We start from the raw sequence: 26,205 nt of genomic DNA, 5'->3' as shown, positions 1-26,205 counted from the left end.
CTATCCAGAGGCCACAACTAACAACATGGTCTGTAAGAAAGGGCAGAGAAGACAAGATAAAGAGACAAATGGAGTTTGAAGAGTTACAAATGAACCACGACCGACCCTTTCCATATTCCTTCCAGTTCATCAAACACAATCTCCACCTCATTTGCTGCTGTATAGCTGACGCAGTTGAGCCCAGTGAAATCAATAAGAAACAGTCTGCAAGCAAATGAAAACAGGGACCTACACTGCAGATAGAACCTGGTTCAGATTGCGCCGTTATCAAATGGTGACGTAGACTGTTACGTCATCATTACAAAGGGACACCATGTCCAAAGTATTGTCACGTATGAGTGGTTTGCGTGACGAACAATAACGGGTTCTGGGTTGAACGACTGGATTTATTGGCACTGCTGTAACAATTACAATCAATTACGACAGTTCACAATCAATGACTGCCTAAGACTAGCGCCAGTCATTACTGGACTACGAGTGTCTTCTCTTCTGCTGTGACTGACTTGGTTCTCATTTACGAGTCGGTCACTTCTTCAGCTTCCGCTGTCCGCTGGTTAGCTCTGCGCAGCTGAACACTGAACTCTCTTAAGAATTCCGAATGATTGACTCTCACGAATGAACTTTCCTGAACTGAACTAACTTCCACGCGAACCGAATATAGATCATCTCCAACAGTTAGTGTATTACTCTGTTTTATTCGCTGCCATGGGAATGTGTTTGGGGAGCCGTTGCCTATCAATAGTCATATTCGTCAGAGTACATTTTCAACCTATTATGGGAACCAGAACGCCCATACTGGAGATCACGTTAAACACACAGAAATTTTGTTCTGAAAAGTTGTCTACTCGTGTTATGAGGTACTCACAGAATTGTTTAAGACAAAATTTATTCAACACTTCAAATGAGTGTGTCGCGTGGTCAGCTCAATGGATCCCCACTGCCTTAATCTCGGTTTTCTTGACCGGAGCCGCTGTTTCTTTGAAACAGCTACTAAATTATCCTCACGAGGCAGAGTGGACCCCGTTCCAGACCCACTATATCTAAGAAGATCTGGTAGCGCTGGGACTCAAAATCGTGACCTCTGGATCTGTAGGCAGGAACTGTGACCACTAGACCACAGAGGCAGGCCAGAGTCAGGTGACAGTATTGTCAAATATCAAAGGCGGAGTGATACTGTTCAAACATTACAAGTGATATCATAACTGTAGAAAGTCTTTAACTGAACGGAGCCATCTTGCAGTTCAAAGCGATGGATTTTCTGAAAGAAATGCACGAGATTATTAAACATTTAAAATTTCGAGAATTAAAATCAATTAAATTTTACTACACGACATTCCAAAGATACCTTTAAGTCTCGCCATAATGTGCGCCGTACTCCCTCGAAATGCCTGCCGCTCCAAATCGTACATTTCTGTCCCTATCTTCTGTCTTACAGCCGCATGACTGCATTAAGTAGTTCGCTGCAGAGTGAAATAGCTACATTTGTCTTCCCTCGGCCCTTCAATTATCTGCACAGGTTTTCACTTAATATTGATCCAGGGCTCTAGTGCCCTCTACAGTACCAGAAGCCAGGGTTAAGCGGAGAAAAATGTACAGCAATCTCTCACCAACCACAAGGTTTCTTTCCAGAAACACATCGCGGTTAGCGAGACCGGGATTGCCAGCACTGCGGTAGGCAAGACCACGGGATACCTGACCCGAGGCATTACCAGCATTCATGGGAATGTAAACCATTTTTCTGTCCATTCAATAAACAAGAAGCACGTAATAAAACAACAGAAAGAAAAAAGTACCTCTGAACTTTCAACATACATCCTGGATATTCTGACAAGTAATTTTATGCTCACTGAAAGCATAGCGCGCGGAATCGCCACGCTGTTTAAATTTTCATTTTCGTAATGTGTGTGTGTGTGTGTGTGTGTGCATATAGAGCGCGTCTCGCTAAATTCGTGCGAGTTAAATGCGCGTACGATGCTACTCAACTGTCCAGCATATAACACTTCCTCTTCATCCCACATATTGGGCCTCCAGCGGCAACGCGTGCTGTCGACATGAATGAACCTACATCGCTGAATCCGCGCTGCAGCTTTGCATACAGCTAATTTGTTAGAGGTACTCTGCCACTGAAGAAATGACAGCTATCACTCACTTACTCATTGAGCTGAGCCCTTTTTTTAGAAGCCGCCAATTTTGCAACTACTCAAGATTTTCCCAGCATTTTATGAAACCCGAAGTTCATTACCGTGTTCTCAAGAGCCCTCCACTGGTCCCTATCCTGAGACAGAACGATCCAGTCCATACCATCGTACCCTATCTCCCTAAGATCAATTTTAATATTGTTCACCCACCTAAGCCTTGGTCTTCCTAGCGGTCTCTTTCCTTCTGGTTGTCCCACTAATATCCTACACACATTCCTCTTCTCCCCATTCGTGCTACATGACCTGCCCATATCATCCTCCTTGACCTGATCATTGTAATTATACTTGGAGAAGAATACAAGTTATGAAGCTCCTCATTACGCAGTTTTCTCTAACCTCCTGTCACTTCATCTCTCTTCGGTCCAAATATTATCCTCAACACCCTGTTCCGAAACACCCTCAGTCTATGTTCCTCCCCTAACGTCAGAGATCAAGTTTCACATCCATACAGAACCACAGGTAAAATTATAGTTTTATCTATTCTACGCTTTTAGACAGTAGACGAGGAGATTAAAAAAGGTTTGGACTGAATGGTACCTGAATTCAATCTGCTCTTAATTTCCTTAAGAATTAGGTTATGATTTGTTACTGTCATTCCCAAATATCTGGAACTGTCTCACGCTTACAAAACATCTGTTACCTATTTCTATGTCGTGATTTTGCCCTGCATTTTGGTGACGAGGCAGCAAATGAGAGCTATAATAGAAATAATAAGAGTATTAATTTCTTCACGTGACGTTACGAGGGACATACAATACGAACACACCAAGAATAGAAGAATGGGACGTAATTATTCTTTATTTATTTGGTATCATGGCGAATCCAACCGGTTGTTTTTACCTGATTCTATATTATGGGCCCAATATTATGCCAACCAATAGCAAGCTCGCTCTTCTTGCTACTTGCTTGTTTGTTGCTTAGCTTATTCTTCTGCCAAACTAAACGGAGTCATATCCAAGGCGATAGTACTTCTCATAATCATGGCTGTGAGAATCTTACATCCGCTCAGAACTTAATATTTTCTGCAATAAAAACGAATCTCTAGAATCTACGTTTAAACAATAACATTCCGGTCACATTTCCAAACACTAAATTACCAATGCACAATTCAATTTGTCTCCAATTATCGGCTTTGTCTCCCGAGCGGTCTGTGTCCATTAGGCCTCAGCATCAGACTACCAATTCACTGCGCATGCGCCAATTCTCTCGCAATTTCATCGGAATACTGAATAAAGAATTCTGTAGTACTTATTGTTTCTCACATTCATTGTCATTTTTTCTCTGATCAATTCTACTAATTTCTTCAGTCTTTGTTTTAATAAACCCATAAGTATGCCACATCCTTACCAATTTTACAGAGAAGTTAAATTATATTGCAACAGATACATTACTAGACAAATATTTATTTCATTGTCACAAGGTAATCATTCTAACAACGACGAGCTTTCTTGGTACCTCTCAGGGTCACTTTTTTTTCTCAACCCACAATATTTTACTAGTTTAATTTTTTCCAGTATCATTTATTTTTTTCACAATATTTATTATTACGTTTCTTTGTTAATTCTGATGCGTAACTCTGAAGCAGGGCATATCTGAGCAACTTTAAGTGAAAGATCACTCCTTTTAGTTTACGCAGTGTTTTCTTTTTAAAATATTGATTGATCTTTATATACGTAGAGAGAGTAACGGAGGAAAAAGACGTGTTCTCAAAAACTGGACATATGTTTTCAATCCTACAAAGGCGTATGGCGATCCATTCTAGTTTTGAGAGCGAAATGCAGACAGACAGACAGACAGACAGACAGAAGGTAGTGAACGTGTCTCCCGATTTTGCATGATACCCCTCTGTATTTGCAAAGCGAAACGTACAAACGTGAAAGTGATGTGAATAGTTCTCATTTCTACGTATTTTCTACTTAATTTCTTTCTATTGTTTTTGCTTCTCTATGTGCCTCTTTTCCTTTCTTCCCTAAATTCCTTTTTTTCCACATCTCCTTCGTCTTTTCCGTACAATGACTTTCGGATATATCTGCATTTCCCTTATCACTGTTTCTGCCTCCCACCCCCACCCCTTGCATTCCGCTTCAATTCCTACATTCCTTCCCATACTTTGCTGTTTTGGGCACTACATTTCGTTTATTGTTTCTTGACTGGAATTCTTTCTCTTTCCTCTTTTACGACAATCCCATACTTTCCTCTTTTCCTTATTTCGTCTTATTTATTTCCTTTATTCGCACAATTAAAACTATATTTGTAAAATAAAGCTATACCTGTAACAGACCTTGGAGGCCTATAGGGTTTTGAGACGTCGACGCTCACACATTTTCTAGATAATTGGCTCACAGATGGCGGTGAGGTTGTCAACATTACACGCCAGTCGCCCTTTACCCCCAGGAAGATTCCTGGTACTGTCTGTTAGAGACTGAGCTGTTCCCAGGGCCATAATACGGATGGAAGGCCAATTTAAAAACCCAATGACTTCATCTGGAATCGAAACCGCGACCTTCCGGCTTGTAGCATAGTGCTCTTATTTCATCCCCCCTCCCTCTGATTTCTTTGCAAATTTAATTTGTTGCCTTAGGTTTCCCTTCCCAACACTTTCTGTATCTTTCGTATTTGTTCATAGTTTCTTCTTTTGTTCCGTTGAATTTACCAAGTTTTATCTCATTTGTCGGCACTTATATCCATTTATATGCTTATATCGTGTGATATAGAAGTACACTGCCTCCGTTTATATGGTCAAACAAGTGGTAAGCAATCATACCTTACAATATCGTGATATAATCCATGGCGCGACCAATAATAATGGGTTCTGGATTAGATGAATGGATTTATTAACATCTTATACAATCAACTCATACTCACAAGCAATACAGAGCTATCACTTCTTTACACAACTCACTTAACTCAATTCACTCTCGTTCGTCACACTAGTAAACTAAATTATAGAATTGTACTTGCTAATTCCGCCCAGTGTGATTCAATTTATAAATTCAATCACAATGAACAGTGTTAGAAAGTATTCTATAATTTACACAACTTACAGTTCACGTTAATCACGCCCTAGGATTCTCAGTCTTCGCTAGCCGTATCCTGGTAACAGATGTGAAACACTTTCACTGTGACTAAATCTTCTAGTATTCATAGGTTGACTTTCAATTTTTCTTTAACTGCCTTCCCGTGGCTATCTCCTACCAACAACTGACTCCCTTATATAATAACTGCAGCGACTCTGCAGCATCGAAAACGCATGTCATGTGTTAGAATGTCTGTCTATCGGTCCGCTTCCCAGCACCGGGCATGACGCAGAGCACACAGAAAACGCCTCTCCTTTATTGTTGGCCGCGTGTGTGTTGCGGACGTTGCCTAGCAATGGATTAACATGTCACAATATTTTCGAACCTTAATATGGATATGGTAATACTTTCGAAACATCTGTGAACTCCTACCGGACAATACGACGTCACACTCAATACGATAACACTTTCCAAGTTCCATTTGTTTTCCCTGGAAACAAGAAGCGTGTCTGTTAACCTACAAGTAGTCAAGTGTCTGCGCCGGAAAAGGCGCACTTTACAACTTCCGTTATGAATTGCCTGTCTTTACGGTGCCGGCCTATCGAGCCCCTTTAAGCCGCTGTGCCTTTCACAGATTGATGTTAATGGCGCCGATGCTATGGTGATAGGTCTATATGTCAGTTAAAAGAGAGAGCAGAAGTTTCTGTAGCGGCTGCACTGTACACAAAGCTTCGTTATCTTCGTTATCTGTCTCTTCCTCCGCTCGAATAATGCGAGTTGCGCCTGCTTTCGAAGTGCCCCACGTAACGAGTACATAAATACTCTTATCACAAAATAGTTCCAGTGTTATTAGCTAGACAGTTACATTGATTGTTATCATCTTCTTTGTAACAAAATGCAGTCCACGATGTGCTTCTCGTCACATTGTGATGCATACAACCGCTGTTAGGCAACGGCTAGTAAAAATATTCCCGAAGCTATGCCCTCGACATTAGGACATCCCTCGTTAAGTATAGAACCAATAAACACACGGTTATAACAATACGTGACAAGGATGAGAGGTGTTTTCTATGTGGTCCGCGCCGAAACTGTTTTCTCCGAGTACTTCGGTTTCCCCTGCCAATCTTCATTCCACCAATTGCTCCACAATCACCCTCACCTATCAACTGGGGCTGGTACAATAGGCCAGAAGTGGCCGCAGTACAAGGGACGTAGTCCCACCCCACTAGCAATAAAAAAAGCTTCATAGAAAGCTATTTCTGTCCCTGATCTCATTGTATGAGGCGCAACGAAACTGTATTTTGTACTTGCATTACATTACTAGAGAAGCTGTCCATCTCACTGCTATTAACGTCTAGGAGATATATCTATGTTTCAGTATACTACAATTAGACAGTTCTCTGTTGTTATCAGAGGGATCCAGTTGCCTCAGTCGGTAGAGTGACGCGCTACTGGCTGGAGAGCTTGGATTCGAATTCCGGTAGCGGCTTCCAGACCAGCTCTGGAATCCACCCAACTTCTTATTCAATGGTAACCCGGATAAAGCTGCTGTGTTTACACTCAATAGTTTCCCCGAACTACTTCCCCGCCCCCAGTTACTGCAACATCAAGAGATTTCATGATTATGGGCATAATCTACTCGCCACTCTACATACGCCACTTCTGCATAACTTTTAAATAATTAGAAACAAGATAGAGACTATACACAGCAGCAACCAGGTGTAAAAAAGTAAAATATCTCACAGCTATGTAGAATGAACTTAAATTAAGTGTTAAATTATTCAACATTTCAGCACTAGCGAAGAAAACGTGCAAGAATACCTCAAATAGCTCGAGGTTTAAGTCTGTCAGTCAGTAAGTGACAATTTTTGGAACGATTTTTATTAACCCCCTTCGATTCAATTTCTAATTAATCACGCTTTCATTTAAATTGGAACATTTCTATTATTACGCTATTAAAAATTACGAAACTTGTTAAACATTAGTGCGACAGCAATGAGATTTATCAAAATGCAACATGCGTGGAAGTTCGAAGCATCGTAATACGTTTAACTAACTGATGCAACCTGTGACAATATAATCCAAGCATCGTCTCTAAGAACATGGTGTCCCCATCGTAACATTTCCCTCAAAGATCAATTCAGCTTAGGTCTACAAACTACATATTTCAGTTTCACATTTTTCAACAAACTTTCTATTGAAAATTTTGTATGCATATCTTTGCTCTTCACTCTTATCCTCATGTTCACTGAATCTTAGCTCCCTCTATTTCATGACACAAATGATGTCAAGAAACTTTCGTGGCACTCAGACTCGTTGCTGGGCAACGGGCGCAAAATAAAATATACAACAGCCGTTGCTAAGTAACGTCTTGGCAAATAAACGTGTTTCCATGGCAAAAATTTGATACAGCAGCAGAGGAACTGTGTTTTCTGTGCGGTGCGTGTCGAGATGTTATAAGCAGGACAATGAGCGAAAGTGCAGCAGAGTGAGTTGGTTGGTGAATGAGTTATACAACTCCCGCAGTTCGGTCGTTGTGATTTGCTGCTGTTAGAAGCTGATAGTTGAGGCCAGGTATAGTTCGAGAACGCGGTGGAAGGGGAAGCTAGAAGCAGCTACCAAGCAACGGCTAGTGAAGATGTGGCTATGGACACTAATGAGTGGGTAATGATGAAATGTAAAGTGTACTCATGTGGTGTACTTAAAAGAGACTAATAAATCCGATCATCAATCCAAAACTCGTCTATAGTGACACTCCATAAAATTGTGACACTTTTATTGGCCACGAAGTTCCTACGCTGCACGCTTCTTCACCGAACTGGTTTCCAGTACAATCCTCTGTTCTAAGATATGAATGTTCTGTAACACAGAGCGTATGGCGGTAAGGACTATTAGCCTTACACTTCGTAGTAGCAACTTGAGGACGGCCTTTTATCAGCTGTCCGCGACCCCTACCCTTCAAATCTAAACGTCCTTACTTCTAACCTAAAACCGAAAGTTAATATTCTGTGGTGGTAAGGCACTCACTTAAAATGGATGCGTTTAGAATTTATATCACAAAACTCTATTGTCTGATTCCGGAGAAAGCAGTACACAATGTAAAGGAAATGCGGAAAAGGCATTTGCTGGTAATCATTTATTCTATTGGCTTACAGCAATGCAACTGAATTATTTAGCTTCAATTCAGTAACAGCACATGATGAACAATTCTGCAGAAACACAAATTGTATGCAGTGTGTTGATGTATAATTATACAGGGTGATTCATATAGAACCGGCCCGACGAAATGAGGTGTAATATAAAATATACCATACAGATATTAAAGTAATTTACACATCTTATCTTGGATTGTGTGCCGTGATCAGAGCAGGTGTTGAAAGTGTCCGCCGTTTTCAAGTAGGCACTAGAAACACTCGCTGTTCAACAGTGAACTTCATGACTGTCGCCTGCGCACTGCAGACACGTTTCGGCATTGTCCTTGACCTTGCAGCATAAGGGCTGCCACTTGCCGGATCGTGCGCACACCATTCGACTCGGCACGGCCCACTGATTATTATGTGGTAATTGTGAGCGGTTATATGCATCACCTGCGGAATTATTAGCAAATTCATCGGGCCGGTTCTATACGATTCACCCTGTATAAAGACACCATACAGAATGACGATGTATACGGGGAAAAACAGCATTCGAATGAATTTCTCGGAATTAAGATATGAGAATATTAATTGTATGGGCCTCGATGATGGTAGTGTCCTCTAGAGGATGTTTTGTTGACAGTGAGGATTCCAGTACTATAATACAACCTTCATGGTATGCATCCTGTTGTGTGTCGTTTACAAAAGGGTATAATTCGTGACAGTCGCACAAGAAACAACCAAAAGAAACAAAATAGACACTACTTTATCAACAATAGTTTATATTCGTTGTTGGTGGTAAAACTACACGTTTCGATCTTTTTCCTTGGTCATCTTCAGGTGTACACGTAGCTAAATAGTATTCTTGTATGCCTGAAGACGACCCAAGAAAATCCAAACATCTAGCGTCACCACCAACAAGGAATTAAAACTAATTAGACAGAGTAGTGTCTATTTTGTTTCGTTTTGTTTACCTTTTGTGCGAATGTCACGAATTATACCTTTTCTAGTAAAAGTATAAAGTACGTGGCACAGTTTTGAGCTTACCTATACTGTAGGGAAAACTTCTTGCCAAGTACTTATACAATTATGTAAAATGAGGTAGACGTTTTAGACATATATTTAAATAAACATAATAATAAAGACACATTCGGGTGAATATGTTACCTGTCGAATGAGATTCGTTTGTTAATTTTATTCCATGCTCGTGTACCGCTTGTTGAGAACAAAACCGAACTAGTACATGAAATTTCTTACTATCTAACTCCCATACGTCGCTCTGTCCAGTCGTATATCATCGAACAATACGTCAAGGTTGATGTTTCAGGATATCTCCCTCAAATAACACGCAAAATAATCAATTTAAATATTTTTATATTATACTATACTACATATATCCGCTTAAAAGTACTATCAATACTCTATGGCCGCACCATAGCTCAAGGGGTTAGTCACTGGCTTCCTACCGCGGCGGCCCGGGTTCGATCCCGGGTCTGGTCAAGTGGGATCTGTGGTGGACAAAGTGGCGCTGGGGCAGGTTTTCTCCGAGTACTTCGGTTTCCCCTGCCAATCTTCATTCCACCAATTGCTCCACAGTCACCCTCACCTATCATCTAGGGCTGGTACAATAGGCCAGAAGTGGCCGCAGTACAAGGGACTTAGTCCCACCCCACTAGCAATAAAAAAAAATCAATACTCTAGGTCAAGACACAATACACTAAGCGATCGACTTCAGTTTGTTTCGTGACCGAGTGGTTAATTTTCTTGACCGACTGGTTAATTTGCATTCACGTAGAATGTTAAAATGGGTACAGTTATCCCTGTAACAGGCCGTGGAGTTCCATAAGTTTATGAGACGTCGAGGCTCCTATATTTCACAGACAATTGACTCACACGTGACGATGAGGTTGTCAGCATTATGCGCCGACCGCCCTTACCCCCCAGGAAGATTCCTGACACTCATTTCTTTTAGAGGCTGAGTCAATCCCAGGGCCATAGTGCGGCTGGAAGGATAGTGCCTCAATCAACAACGCTACCCCGTGTCCCTCATGGATCGTGTTAATGATCGAAAAATTCGTTGATAACCCAAAATATAATAACGATAATGATAAATGATAAACTTTTCTTATGTATAACAAAGAATATTGTCGATATTATTTATAATCCATTATAAGTGGACATTTATGTTTATATCAATACACAACACAATTTTATATTGGCAATGGTGTTTTACTCTTGATTTATTTCACTATATAAACCTTTGCTGATGTTCAATAAAAGAAAAGAATGTTTGATGTTCATGGTTATGCATTACACTGTTCTGTGATGTTACTTAACCGAGACAGGCAGTGTTACGCGTCCATGTAGGACTGGCTGCTTTATTTTCTTCATACTGTATCTTGCTCCCGTGGTTCCATCCAAACGACATTTTTGCAGCAAAGGGAGGGGTATGGGAGAAGACTTTAAATTTGTATTTCTTCTCAGAAACAATATATTTCCTCATATTCATATTGTGTTTGCAGTATGGAGATCCGCGGTAAAGTGAAAGGTTCAAATACAGAACTTTTCTTCATTTCATAACCTTCTTCTGCTTTACCCTAAACTCTATCGACCTGTACTGCGGCACCTGCTTGGTCTGAACTGAATGTGAGATGTCGCCCTTATCCCATTGAGATGTAAATCGTTACTTTGTTAGTAGAAACTCCAAGGTTCTATTTCCAACAAAAGACGGGAACCACAACTGCTATACTCTGGATCTGCCGCAGAGAACTGTATTTTCCTCAGGCTGAATACTCCAGCTATGCGTCAAACATGTAGACATGTTTCGCTCAACATATAACATAAACTCCGTCCTAAGTGCAACAATTTATTGTAGTTCCTTCATCTTCCTTTCTTCTACGCTACATGTTTCGGCCGTAAATGACCATCATCAGGTGTATACTCTCACGTAGCTGTTACACTGCACGTAGTTTAAAATTTGAAGAACGTGAGCTATGTGAGAGTATACAACTGATGATGGTCATTTACGGCCGAAACATGTAGCGTAGAAGAAAGGAAGATGAAGGAACTACAATAAATTCTTGCACTTAGGACGGAGTTTATGTCATATGTTGTGTAGAGTGTAACAGGATGCTTAAATATAATATTATGTTTCGCTTTCGAATTAAGACATTTTTATTTTCCTACTTTTCTCCATCTGTGAGCTAACGGAATTAATCGACAGTTTCTCATGGCAAAGGGCCAGAGTGCCTACCAGACAAGTCACGATTGGGAATTTGGGTGGAGAAAGTAACACAAGGAAAGATTTTTTCCTGGCATATCAAATTTTCCTTTCAAATTATCATTTAAAATTTAAAAAATAATGCCGTTATATTCCTCAGATGGTGAAATGGGCCCATCTGCGGCCTATATACTGAGAAATACAAAGGTGCTGTGGCGTATTTACGCCATGCAAGAACTGCTGAGCCACAGAAATATGTAAACACGGCGGTTACGGAACAATAAAGAAAGCGGTGCTTTCTCCGTGCCGTGACGCACTTCGCACGTTGCTAAGCAGAGTTGAGGTAAGGGAAAGGTATTCTGAAACACCTTATAGTATCCATAACACGAAACCTATTTCATTTGGGGCTTGGAGATCAAATAGAGCACGCTGTTCACTTTGCCGTATACTTACCGAACGGTATTAAAAAAGGGGGGGGGGGATTGAAATTGTGCGCTGGAAAGCTGGAAATTACTTTCACTGGGCGAGGTCAATACGAATTCGTACATGAATATAGTTACGCAGCAGCCCACCAAGAGCGCTGCATTTCATTTCTAGCATATGCTACCATCTCCTGGCAATAACGCGAACTACGTGCCAAACCGTAACCTCAAGGAGAAAAAAAAATGAAGTGTATTAAAAATGCAAGAGATTGCGAAAACGTAACAGAATAGATGAAGCGAAAATAGGAATGAGATCTGAGAACGATAAAATTGAAGTCCATGAATCGAATATGATCAGTTTTGGCGTTTTCTCTGAACAATAATCCTTCCACACGCCTAGTTTCAAATGGGATGAAGCAATGTAAGAATATTTTTGACAACCCTTTTCATTTCCGATACTGTTGGTTCTTTCACGTGGAATGTGGTAGAAAAGTCATAATCGTTACGACACAGGAAACTGAGAATAAGGAAGTTCGGGAGGAAGAGACAAAAACAGTGAAAACTCTGTGAGTGAAATAGAAGGTAAAAGAAAAAAATGGTAGCCTCTTGAAAAGAAAAGGATTAATTCACATGTAAGAAAAGCACGCGAGAATGTCTTTAAGGAACCAGTGAAGTGCAAACTGAGAGCACGGCTGGTTCCAAATTAGCGCGTATGAAGTGTTTTTCGGCCTGCGTTTCATTTATGTGGCAAGAATACTGGCAAGAGAGGAAAAAAAAAGGTAAAGCTATCCCTGTAAGAGGCCCTGAAGGCCCATAGGGTTGCGAGAGGTACAGGCTCCCACATTTTCTAGACAATCGGCTCACAGATGGTGGTGAGGTTGTCAGCCTTAAGCGCCGGTCGCTTTGTACTCCCAGGAAGATTCGTGGGACGTATTTCTGTTGGAGGCTGAGTAGACCGAAGGGTCATGGCGCGGCTGTAAGGGTTACGTCAGTTATTTAGGAAAATATATAATTGGCAGCATAGATGTCAATGAGGGTGACATACAAAGGGGCCTGTAACGTTCAGAGGAAAGATGATAAACTGGCAATAAATATTATTCAGAAAATCTGAACAGAAGGTCCCAATTTAAAGCGCAGAGCGTGTACGATGGGATAACAGGATAACATTATTGATGAATTTCATATTCTCACAATGAAGACTACGAAGAATACATACTCTTTTGTGGTACAGGATGCCGCGTAGACGGAACATATTGCCTCCATCTTCAGTATGGAAGATGTGCGAAACAAAAAGACAGCAAGTAAGATGAGTGGGAACACAGATCTCCAATTATTTCTTACACGTCGTTTGCTCACTCTGAAGACGAAGTACGTTCTTGTGAAACGTCGGCGAACATCTTTACCAAACTACACGGAGTTGCATCCTAAAGACATTTATCTTAATATGTATATAAATCGCAGATATACTTGTTTCGAAGGATGTTTTTTCAGACCCTAAATTTCAATTTATGGCTGAGACGTAACCAAAAATTCGTACTCGCTTCTGTAACGTGACTGGCGATGCAAGGCGCCATTTTATCAAGAGACAGACTAAGAAGTTCGTCAGTGTTTCTAGAATGCGATGTATCCTAGTCAGGCGGATTGCTGAAGCAAAGAAGCCTGCCACTTGAGGCTTTACTTGCATTCATTCTTAAAAGCTATTAAGAACAAAACGAACCATGACTCAGTCGTGGACACTATTAAATTCTCTGTACTCACGAAATGAATTAGGAACGCTGAAACACGTAGCCCTTCGGGCACGTGTGCAATTTCTTTGTACGCGATTTGGAAGGAAGGCTGTTTCGCTTCAGTATGCTGCTCCTTAGTGTAATCTCATTTATTGTGGATTATTGTTACCATATTATTAATGATATTATTCTTAATATTACTGAGCAAGAATTGGGGACTCACAATAGCCGGCCGTTACTAGGCATCGGCCCGTAAAAATAAGAGTTATGCTTTGTGTGCAGTCCGTGCCGATGGCTGCGCAAACAATGGAACGTGTCATGCCATTGCTAAACAAGAAATGACTGCAACAGAGAAATCGTGTTTTCTACGCGGTCCTTGCCGTGATGCTATAAAAGAAGAACGGCTGCAGGGGAAACCAAAAGTACTCTGAGGAAACCTAACCAAGTGCAACTTTGTCCATCACAAATCCCATATGACGTCACATGAGTTCGAATCCAGGCCGCCGCGATGGAAAGTCGTCGTATATTTTTATGTTACAAGAGATTTATTTTTAAAATATCACATTTTAGACAGGTATCATGATGTTTTCGGTAACTTGAAATTGCATATATTTTCTTCTAACGGCGTCACACCGAGACATTATATACCTAGAAAGTATATAACGGTTTAATCCCCTGCTGTGCTTCTGGAAACTGTTGGCATTAGAGCGCAAGAAAAAATATTAGAGGCTTTAATGCTTTTCACGCAATAAAACTGTCCTTCTCCTTACTGTTCCATAGCAGTAAATCAAGTATGCAAAATGTCAACGTGTTTAAAGCTCACTTATTTAACGTCAGTCTTCCGGTTTATTTGTTTAATTGGTAGTTACGGCATTTTGTTGCAATCAGTGCTATGTCGAATTTGCTTGCCCCATATCCACTGCGCACTTGAATATCAGACGATGTATTTATAATACAACTGTGTTCCCTACACTTTTGTTTCACTGTGCTCACTCTCTAATTGGCTACTGCAGCTGTTGAGTTGGCACGTAAAAACAAGGAATTGAATTGTATATTACATGATATTAATTGCTGTATGTTGCTTTGTTTTCTTTCTGTGTCCGCTTCGATATATTTGTGCTGACTCCGCGATTCGCCACTAGATTTAGTCAGCAAGTAAATACAAGTTACATTGAACTGAAATATTAAAGTCGTGGTCTTCTATGTTGTGACACCGTCTACACTTGCAGGTTAATTCCAACGCTTCGGAGAAACATGCTGTCTATATTAAAGCGGGGAAGATTCAGTCCGACCCTGATGATGGAGGCAGTACATTCGCCAAAACGTTGGTTTCTAGTACAAGGCTGCATGGTGTCACAACCTATGAAACCACAACCATTGCCTTGAAAAACTGAGATACTGTATTATTAAATGACACACATGCAGACTGATACACAGAAAACATGGTCGTCTCTTAAGGTAATTTCGTTCCTTGAAGAAAGATAACTACCATAAAAAATTACCGAAATTAATATTATTAAAAATGATTAAAGGAACAATATTTCAATTTAACTCCACGGAATGATATTAAAGTTTAAAGCTTCAGATTTTCTTTGGCTGGAAGATTCACATGATCAAAGGTGCTTAGTTTCTAAGGGCATAATGACCTTCACACCGAACTGTAATGATATTTCCCAGCAAGTTCAACCGTTATTGAAGACCCAGACAGAAAACGATCAATAATTTCTCAGAAAGCCGCACATGGGGATTACTAAAGCATCTAGGAATCCAGATTTCGTAAGCGTCCCTTTTCAAAATATACAATATAGCAGAATGTGGCCCGCAAAGCCGCATGCAACTCTTGCAAACCTTTCGTTTGGTTTGCGGGAAAAACTGTTAATGGCGCTGTAATCGTGGCTGGATTGAACGCGAGAAACCTGTTGGTACGAGAGCACGTTATATGCCACTCAAGAACTTCTGAACAGCATGATATACGGCTCCCATTTTACACAAGTTTGGCCAGCCTGGTTATACGTTGTTCCATTTCAGCATTTGTAACTTCACGGCAAATTAATGTATAGTCTTCAGCCTGGCGCATTACACAGTGAAATTACATATTTTTGAAATCTTTCTTTTACCATTTAAATGTTTTCAGACCTGAAGATTTCAGGGCAGCTACAGTTAATGAAATGTTCTAAGGCTATCACACTTGTCATTTGGTTGAATATAACCTACGTTTGAGGTACCAGCCGTGGCCCATCTCCAAGATCTTATCATGATGATAAGGACGGTGATCGGCCCTGAAATGTTAGCGGTCTTTAAACAATTGGCACATCTGACAGCAAAAAGAGATTATATTATTTTACAATATTACAATTTCTTCTTAATAAAATCCATTTTTTTCCGCTAATCAAATATAAAACTGAACAGTAATGCTTATAGTCACTAAGCGCGTCAGACACTCGTCTTGTTTGTGTTGAATGAGGAATTTCATTGCGCTTTTTCGCATGTCTGCCATTGAAACCAATTCAACCAGTAAGAAACAGTTAACAATTTCATTCCTTAATCTCTAACCCCCCCTCGTTGGTGTCTCCACCTTATCGTGGTGAGGGGGTTTGAGTATGCCAAGGACCCTGAGAGCTACCCCAGCGTTAGCGTAGCTACTGGCAGGGCCTCCCTTGCTGGACAGGTCAAAGGGTAGGCATCAGACGAAGAGAGACACCAAAAACCAAAAACTGATGCCGGAAGCAGCGTCATCAGCAGCGACTTGAAGCACAGAGCAAGTGATGCTCGAGATGGTTCAAGTTCGTATAGCAACAGGCGTGACCAGAGTGGTTTGAACGGCTGTTGTACTGCGATGTGGAAAGCAAATGGAAGAACTACCACATTATCACTTTTCCTGGATAGTCTCTTTCCAAAAACAGAAGATCGCATTAAGAGGAGAAACTGTTTTGGAAGAGGCTGTGGACCTGTCGTCTGACAGATTACTGATGGATGGATGGAAGCGTTCATCTGATGAATCTGATGAATGAATGAACCTCTAACCCAATTTTTGATATTATCTTGACATGTACGCCGATGTCTAGCAAGAACCTTCTATTAACATCAGATTTCAAGATATGTTGAAATGAATTTAGTTTCCAGACACCATACCAATTCTTAAAATCATTTTTAATTCCACGAGCTTAATGATATTTTAATTGTGGAAAAACCAGAAGACTCAAAATTGCTTCTAATTTTCCTACTGATTACTTAAACGCAAATGGAGCGTAATTCGTTCGCACTGATCGCTCATTACTTCTTCCTTAAAACATTTATGCCTCTCTCATTTTTACGAAATTTTGCATTATTAACTTAATATTCCCCCCGTTTTCCGTTGATTTAATGACCTCTGCGGAGTCTTACACAGAGCAACTGATAAGAAACGGAGAGGTGTTGTGGCATGCAGACCCGTTGCTGTGAGACCACAGCGAAATAAACAAATATACAACAGCCGCTGCTAGGTAACGGCTCCGCAAACAAGCATGTTTCCATGGCAAAAAGCAGCAACAGAGGAACGATGTTTTCTGTAAGGTCCTTAATGGGATATCATAAGAAGGGGGCAGTTAGCTGTTATAAGGAGTTGGCGAGTCAGTGAGTTAAATAACCGCTGGGGTACAGAGGTGTGAGCTGCTGCTGTTAGAAGCTGGTAGCTGAGGCTGGGGAAAGTTCGATAACCCAGAGGAAGGGGAACATCAGTTGTTAGAACAAGCAATGGCTATTGAAAAGAACTTAGAAGGAAGCAGGGGCTCCAGATCCCAGTTTTCTTTGAAGGATTAAAGAAAGGTTCAGAATCTTAAGAAAGCCATTTAATTTAAAAGCCGGTTGATGTATACTCGTATATGCCTGAAACACCTCTTCACGGAAAACGTGGACCTCGCAAGAAAATATTATGGTCTTATATGCGGCTCACAAACGACGTACATACTTTTAGCGTCAGTTAGAAGAAACCTAAACGCCAGCGACGTAGAAGCGTCGCTCTATAACACGTGTACATTTCCCACTTCCACATCCTCGAAACCCGTAAATGCTTAAAAGGAATATTTTAGCGTAAATCAGAGAGGAAGGAGGGGGGGGGAAGCATAACAAGATGGGACTAAAAATAAAAGAAAATATGAAAGTGGTGAGGAAAAAGGAAAAACGGTAAAATAGTAAGAAGGGGCCAAAAGAAAGGAAGAAATAGGCGAAGGATGAGAATATGAATAGAAATATATTTTACATCCAAAACCTAAACCTAAGCACGCTCAGGTGACGTGATATATATATAGCATTTCAGATTTTCTGTCGTATCTTCAAGAGGCATTGTACTTTTTATTCTAATAGCATCCGTTGCCCTGTCTTACTGCCTCTGCCTTTCAGTAAGAGTAGGCAGCAACATTGCATAAAGACTATGTGTTTCATGTTTCTCATATCCGTTACATATGTCCAGCCCATACACACACAAATCTTCGTCTGAAAATTGAATATTTTCCATTTTTCTTTCAGTTCCGAGCAGACTGAGTCCAAAACACCCAGTCATCGTGTTCATCCATGGTGAATCGTTCGAATGGAATTCTGGGAATCCTTACGACGGGTCCGTGTTATCGAGCTACGGTGAAGTTGTTGTCGTCACATTAAATTTTCGTCTTGGAATTCTGGGTAAGTTTATGTAGCTTCAAGAAAAGTGACATTATTACATGTGAGGAATACGGGTTCATTTCAAAAAATCAATGTGACAATGTTAATCTATTTACATTTACAGGTTAGCGGCCTCCGTAGTCTAGGGGTAACGTTCCCACCTCATGACTCAAGGTACGCGGGTTCAAACCTGGCGGAGGTCTAGAAGACCTCTGAGCAAAATTAGGCAACAATTTCCCGCCCATGTAGTTTCCAATGCCTCTGGTAGAGGGGGGAAATATCAGGTACCGACGGCCGACCTCGTTGGCTGAACGGGGCTGATAGCACGCACCAGTACCGGTAGGGTATGGCGACAGTAGAAATTAAAAGGGGGACGCACAATGGACCAATAATTGGTCTGAGTGCATGGGGAAACCCACCCCCCTCTAATAATAATAATAATAATAATACATTTACAGGTTCCCGGCCTCACGGGTCGATAATACGGTACGTTACATATGCGATGTTATAGCGGACATTAAGCTGCGAACATTTGTGTTTAGTGTTATAACCCTCCAAACTATTTCACATTTCAGCAAGTCGCTACATGTTCATGAGCTTAAGGAGCAACTTCGTACCAACCCTTTCTCCTACCTTTGAATAGATGTACTCCCATCTGCTCACTTTGATGCAAGACATTTCCTCTCCCAATCGGATGCCTGTCTCAGTGCATCACTGCTCTATAAATTAATGCTCCTTTGTTCAATTGCATGTAATTAAACGTCTGTCAGCACGGCTGCCAATGTACTTTGTGCTGCATGGAAGACATCTTCCTTTCGAGTAAACAAAATGGCGCGGGCGGCACTGAGATGCTGTACACACACATGCGCATAGAATGCGACTCGACCACGAAGGAAACAATTTGGAGAGCTACTGTACTCTATCAGAATATTCGCGAACATATGTTTGCTTGCATTGCAATGTAATTTACTGACAATTAGCTCTGGACAGTTTGCCTTTATTCACAATTACCTGCATCAACTAACATGTAAGTTAAATAGAACAATATGTTTAGGGCACTCGTACCATCACACGATTTATAAGTTTATGAGTGCGAAAAGTTTGTACCAATGGCTAACAAAAGTATGTGAGGAACTGTCGTATAGAATTAAGTGCTTTCTTCAGCGAGTTACACAACCTTCTCAAATCAATGTATGCTGGCGCACACCATTTGTTACCATTTAACTTTCATGTCTTAAAACATACACCGGTGCAGGTTCTGAAGAATAAATACAAACTTACGTCTTCATGACTTAAATTCAGAACCGGTCTCCCGCAGTAAGACGTGTTACTCTCCCGATTCTGAACGGCTGTGAGTCAATGAGTATTTGAAAAGCGGTTATGGTTTGGATTATTTTCTTGCTTTGCATCCGGTTGTGGTATAGAAACCTTGACTATGGTTCCAATGTTACTTACAGCGATTTGATTTCGCCATAGCTCAAGCGGTTAGTTGGTGGTTTCCCACCACGGCGGCCCGGGTTCGATCCTAAGTCTGGTCAAGTGGGATTTGTGGTGGACAATGTGGCGCTGGGGCAGGTTTTCTCCGAGTACTTCGGTTTCCCCTGCCAATCTTCATTCCATCAGTTGCTCCACAATCACCCTCACCTATCATCTGGTGCTGGTACAATAGGCCAGAAGTGGTCGCAGTACAAGGGACTCAGTCCCACCCCACTAGCGATAAAAAATAATATAGCGATTGTATTTATCGCAGCAAAGCAGTATTGGCCACCTGGATCCTCAGACTTAAACCAATGGGTTCTTCTTCTATGAGACACATACTAGATCTAATTTACCAGCAAAAATTTGAATCTTGAGATGAACTGGACAGTGCAACCGACATGCAGAGCAATCGTAATAAAATAAGCCAACTGCACTTTCAAGTTATCGAAAAATATGTATGCTGAGGATGAGGATTACCATTTTGAACAGTTATTACAAATTCATAAATAACAAATTTGTGAACATACTCGTTCTGGTATTTGTTATGACATATGGTATCTATAACAGTTCAGAATCGTACACATGCACGCTCGACATTTCTAACTGAAAACAACATTAGGCATAAAATCGTCAATTTAAGATAGAAAACCCTTTATCACTGTATATTACTTTGAAAGAAAACATAATTATATGCTACAATTAAAATATATTTCTATTAATTAAACTTTCTTCTTCAAGGCGGATATTTTCCGAGAGATTTTCCCATAAAATTTGTAATCATTCCTCGCTTCTTCCATCAGAGTTACACGTTCAACGTATTCCAGCCTTCGATATTTCACTATCCTAACAAAAACTGACATGTACATAGTCACGATATTTCGTTCTGTAACAACCTGCTTACTCTAAGCAGACCCTACAAACAGAGATGATTAAAATACAAGCGGATACAATTCCCACATACCGAAGTGGGTCTAACAGCAAATGAACCAATACGAGAAGTATTACATTCTGACAATTGGGCCGTTTCTAGGAAACCAATGGACGAACTTGTTGCTATGGGATAGACCGATTCCTGGAAACCAACTGATTACGGAACATGGTTTCCATGGATACGGAAACTGAAAGTTGTAAACACTTAGAAAACCAAACTGCTACTTGGGAATTAGGACATGTTTTCCATGGCAACGCATTCATGGAGAAGAGTAACGGGACCCTCTGAGGCGGTGATCTCGGTTCGGTTCTCTGGCAGTTATGAAAAAGGTTTCATTCGTGAATTCGAGAGATTCAGAGATCAGCCAGAGTTTAGTCCGAGATTCTTCGGAGAGATTCGTCAGTCAGACAGATGTCGTTCAGAAGCAGTTCAGTGTGGGAGCTGTTATAATTGACTGTAATTGTAATCGATGAGCCAATGAAGCTAATCGTCCAATCCAGAAGCCGTTATAATTAGTCACGATATCCACTTATACGTGACAATATTATGATGTATTTTGGGGTGTAACTATCGATTGGTTATGGACTGATGACAGAAGTTATTGCACACTTATACAACTCGTTACTACACTTCACAAATCACTATATGAAGCACTATGACTTCCCAGGCTTTTGGTCTTCACTAGCCGTTGCTTGGTAACTGACATTAAAAATGGCTACTCCTCTGCTTCCGAGTTCAAGTCCCGTACAGAACTCGAGTCAACTGTCAACTGAATTCGACTGCCCTACCTTCCTCCTTTTTAGCTCCTCGGCACGGACCCCATGTAAAACCACCCCGTTTCCGTTGTAATTGTATTGTTGTGTGCGTTTCATTTTCGCGGGAACGTGTTTACCGAGCCGGTGCTCAGAAACGTGTCTGATATCTCGTTCTTTGTTTCGAAATCTTTGCCTAGCAACGGGTCTCTATGTCACAATATAATACACAGTTATGGATCAACATGAAGACGGAACATTCGCATACAATCTGAAATGTATGGAGCTGTGATTTTCTAACTCCCACTTCAATCACTGGAGTCCAGATGGCTCACTGATTGGATGAGCTGCTCGAACAAGCAAACTAAAACTTCGAAATGAAGCGGGCATGGGGGTGGGGGGCGGGAGGTTTCAATAGGAAAATTAATTCCTTCAAGAACTATTAAACAGCAATCAAATTACGTAACTGTTGTGATTGATCGTAATTTATAATTAAAGGGCATAGAAATTGAATTGTTAAATAATAAATATTGGCGCTATAACCTGAAATATGTTTCGTTATATTGATTCAACTTAATTTGACGTGGACGCCATACGATTCTCTTGTGGGTTTTTTTTTTTTATTGCTAGTGGAGTGGGACTAAGTCCCTTGTACTGCTGCCACTTCTGGCCTATTGTACCAGCCCCAGATGATAGGTGAGGGTGACTGTGGAGCAATTGGTGGAATGAAGATTGGCAGGGGAAACCGAAGTACTCGGAGAAAACCTGCCCCAGCGCCACTTTGTCCATCACAAATCACACTTAACCAGACTCGGGATCGAACCCGGGCCGCCACGGTGGGAAGCCAGCGACTAACCTCTTGAGCTATGGCGCGGCCTCTTCTCTTGTGGGTTACTTGACACTTCCAGTCTTGAGACTACAAAACTATCGCTTGGTGGGATGACCCATGAATGAAGAAATGCAAATGTTTGGAAGGGAAGGATTATGGCTCAGTTTGGGTACTATCCCAGCATTAGCATAGAGAGGCTGAAGAAAATAGGGGCAACATCGCATCCTAGCCGAGATTTTAACCGAAAATTTCTCGAATAGAAGATTTCTTTGCAGTCCTGTGTGTTCCGTCGCATCCGGTCATGGGTGTAGTATTATTGTACGAGTATGTAAGCATCCTGTTGCACTTATATATCAATTATTTTATACTGTCACGTGCCGCAGTGACTAAGACGCGGGTTTGGATTTGCAATTGGATTTACTGGATACTTACAGATCGTAAATTCAAATAACTAAAAAGGTACTGCTGATTTAGGCAATGAACAATTACTCCACACTAATCTTCTCAGTCTAACTGCACGGGAACTATACCAGTCTCACTGAATCACACACTCCAAATATTACGCAGAAATAAAGTCTTTTAATCCACGTTAAATACTGACAGTCCGATTTCTACTTCTTCAACTATGAACTTCCCGTGGCTAGCTCTTTGCTTGCTTGTTCGTTGCTTCTGCACTGTTATTCACTCGTAAATGCCCTGAACTGAACTGGTGTCAAAGTCAGTCAGTAAGTCTTAGTGTCGAGCCCCATCTGGGGCTCACGACCATATATTTATTACTGTTTAACAGTTAGGGTCTAGTTCTTGTGAGGCGCCCTCTCTGACGAGAGGACGTGTCTGTCTTTGTATATGCTACTACCCCTTGCCAGTGTATACTTTCTCGGATTCGAGTCCCTTGGGACTCGGCGGCCCTATTTTACTGTCTCAGATCTGAGACTTTCTTTTCGTTGCCTCTTATATTTTGCAGGGTCGCGGTGGGGGTATTGGACCCCGCATCCACACGGGTTACCAAACTGGTATCTGAATTCACTTCTCTCATAAGCATTCTGCACAGACACCCAGAAACACCTATTATTGTAGACGTGTTTCCAGATGCATTTCTTAGATAAGGACTGCATAACACCGGTCTAATGTTGTTTGGCGCATAGCCTCCTCTACTGTTGCGTAGCCTAGCAACGGAATGTTTACCAAAAAAGAATATCTCTTCGCGGGAAATCCTTTACCAACACTTTGCCTAGCAACAAAAGGTTATAGTCACCTTAATTTTCAATTAACGACATTCACGCACACACGAGGTGAACAACAACGCAAGCACGGAAGCTGGGTGATGGGCCTACAGCCAATGGGACAACTTGTACGAGTATATAAGAGAAATCAGCATTCACACCACTGTCCATGAAGTGCACGAGATACGAACGCACCCACACCGCCGAAAATTGCGCTAACAGATCCGAATAAGAAGACGGGATTTAACTGTTTTATTAAATTTAATATGGATGACCTACTTTAAATTGAATTTTAATTTATGAATTTAATCTTAATTATGGAACGCCGATAACTAGCCGCATGCAGTACAGTACAAGAGGTTAACATAGCGGCAGACACTTTATGATGGCCATGAATGGCCGATATGTCATGAATGAAAAATCAAAGTGAATATAACATTTCGTTTCATTAATGACGAAATATATAAATTGTATGAAATACCTGATGGGTATAGTAAATTAGAGCAGTTAATGTTTTGACTAAGACCTTGGAATTTGCAGCGGCATTAAAATCCCGATTTCCCTGCTTTAAATTACATTATTCATGAGAAAGTAAGAATTTGCGTAGGGCTGTTATAACATTAAAGGCACAATGTCACATGCCACACTGAATAACTTTGAGGACTACAAGCAGATGGAAGGTCGTATTCACAGACCTCGTTATCACCAGAACTATGATAAATGAATACAAAGGAATGGCATATAAAGGTGAAAGCAGCCGTAACAGTTTACACCTTACAAAAGTATAACTAATACAACTCACAGGGCAGAACACACAGAGTGCTGAAATACGTTTAACTCGTTTTATGTGCAAGGCTAATTATACATCTTAATTAATGGGAAAATATTGTTGAGAAATTGTAATGAAAGAGATTTTTAAAACGTATCTGACTCAAATGTAAGTAAATCTTCAGGGATATAACTTCGTGAAGTTCAGTAAAATTCAAACATGTTTCGTAGGATTATATAGCCTCCATTTTCAAGGTCGAAGAGTAGGACGCTTAAGAACGCAGCCAGCATAGCTCTGAGTGCTGTCAAATTATGTGACTTTGGAGAGACCGGGCCTAGTTGTTACACGGGATCAGTTGTTAAATTCAAAATTAAATTCAGCCACCAGTAGTAGTTGTTCCGCCAGCTACTGGACTTCTATCGCTCTACAGTTGGCTGTCCTGTATGGATGAAGGAAAATGTGTTTTCTTTGACTTACAGTAAATTTTCCGTAGCTTTGTCTTTGTTATATAAAAGCGAGTTAATTTGATTTCTCCGAACGAGTTTCATGATGTCTGCACAACTGAAATTCGGATATTTTCCCTTAATACTGTGAAGTGTATACCCATTGCTAGGCAACGACTCGGTAAACATTACCGCGGAAGTAAACGCGCGCAACAATAGAATATTTATTGGTAGGCAACGGATCAGGAAACGAGCCTTCTCAACAATAGAGGCTCTGTTTTCTGCGTGTGTTCTCTATATGGTCCGCGCCATACCAAGTGTTAGGCAACGGATCTGTGAAGATGCATCCCTAACAGAAGGTGTTTTCTATGTGGTTCGTGCTGCGGATAAATAACAAGGGTCTGTCTGTAGCGAGATTGGAACCCATCTTCTCGTCAGAGAGGATGTTACATAAGGACTATTACCGCATGAGTTCTGTTGAAAAAAGAACTCTGGCCGTGGGTCTCAAGGGGCCTGACGCCAAGACGAACTGACTGGCGGTAAAACGGCAGTCTTAAAGTGAGTCTGACTTTGACTTTGACGAGATTGGACTAGAGAATTAGAATCGGAGAACCGGGTTGAATTCTGAAGGTACGGGAGTCCAGGGTGACTGAACAAGAAATGGCAAGAACTCGTAGTGATTTAAGTGAGAGTTCCTGTGATAAACACGTTGTCAGGAAACGGATAGCGTGTCCTAGCTTCACTACGTCCCGGGATACATAGCAACGAACATGAAACGCTATGAAATCTGAAATAAGTGTGCCGGTTGTGACGTCGCGTGGTCTCGCGTGGGATTACTTCATTCCGGAAGTGCTTGGTGCCTCCATATTCACACTATAAATATACTAATAGTATAAATCCTTTTATGTACACATATTACAGACTGTCACAAAACCTGAAGGCCATGATCTGAACAAAATCGAAACCAAATATGTAACTTCAGATCATTTAATACATAAATATATTATGATGAATATGATCATTTGCTAGGCAACGGTTCGGTAAACACAGATTCACGTTGCCACGGATTGACATACGTTTCCGCGGTAACGAATATTAACAAAGACATTCCCGTAGCAACGGGAGAATAAGATGGTGTTCTTTCGTTCCTTCCTCCGAAGTTATAAAAGAGAGTTCATTCGTAAATCAGGAGAGAATTTGTCAAGACAGGAGTCGTAATTCGTAATTCAGGAGGGAGTTCAGTATGAGAGCAGTGATTCGTCGTTCTCCATTCGACACAGCGAGAGAGATGACACTCTTGGTGCAGCAAGGAATGGAGCGAGTAATGGCAGTCATTGATTTGAGCTGTCATAATTGATTGTAATTGTAAAGTTGTGCCAATAAATCCAACCATAAAATCCAAAACCCACTATCATTAGTCACGCAA

The 26,205-nt window shown here is 41.0% G+C and overlaps 1 protein-coding gene across 4 annotated transcripts in view; it reads left to right on the top strand.

The window, feature by feature from the left end:
- The window catches only part of LOC111875489, a 246,991-nt gene that overhangs the window by 164,902 nt on the left and 55,884 nt on the right, over window positions 1-26,205 (top strand). For all 4 annotated transcript variants that reach the window (XM_023871803.2, XM_023871811.2, XM_023871795.2 and 1 more), the window contains exon 3: window positions 18,222-18,374. In XM_023871803.2, coding sequence (XP_023727571.1) covers window positions 18,222-18,374 — 153 coding nt within the window. The remainder of the gene's footprint in view (window positions 1-18,221; window positions 18,375-26,205) is intronic.

This window comes from Cryptotermes secundus, unplaced genomic scaffold (assembly GCF_002891405.2).
Source record: "Cryptotermes secundus unplaced genomic scaffold, Csec_1.0 scaffold736, whole genome shotgun sequence".
Lineage (NCBI taxonomy): Eukaryota > Metazoa > Arthropoda > Insecta > Blattodea > Kalotermitidae > Cryptotermes > Cryptotermes secundus.
This window is presented reverse-complemented; position numbering and strand designations above follow the sequence as displayed.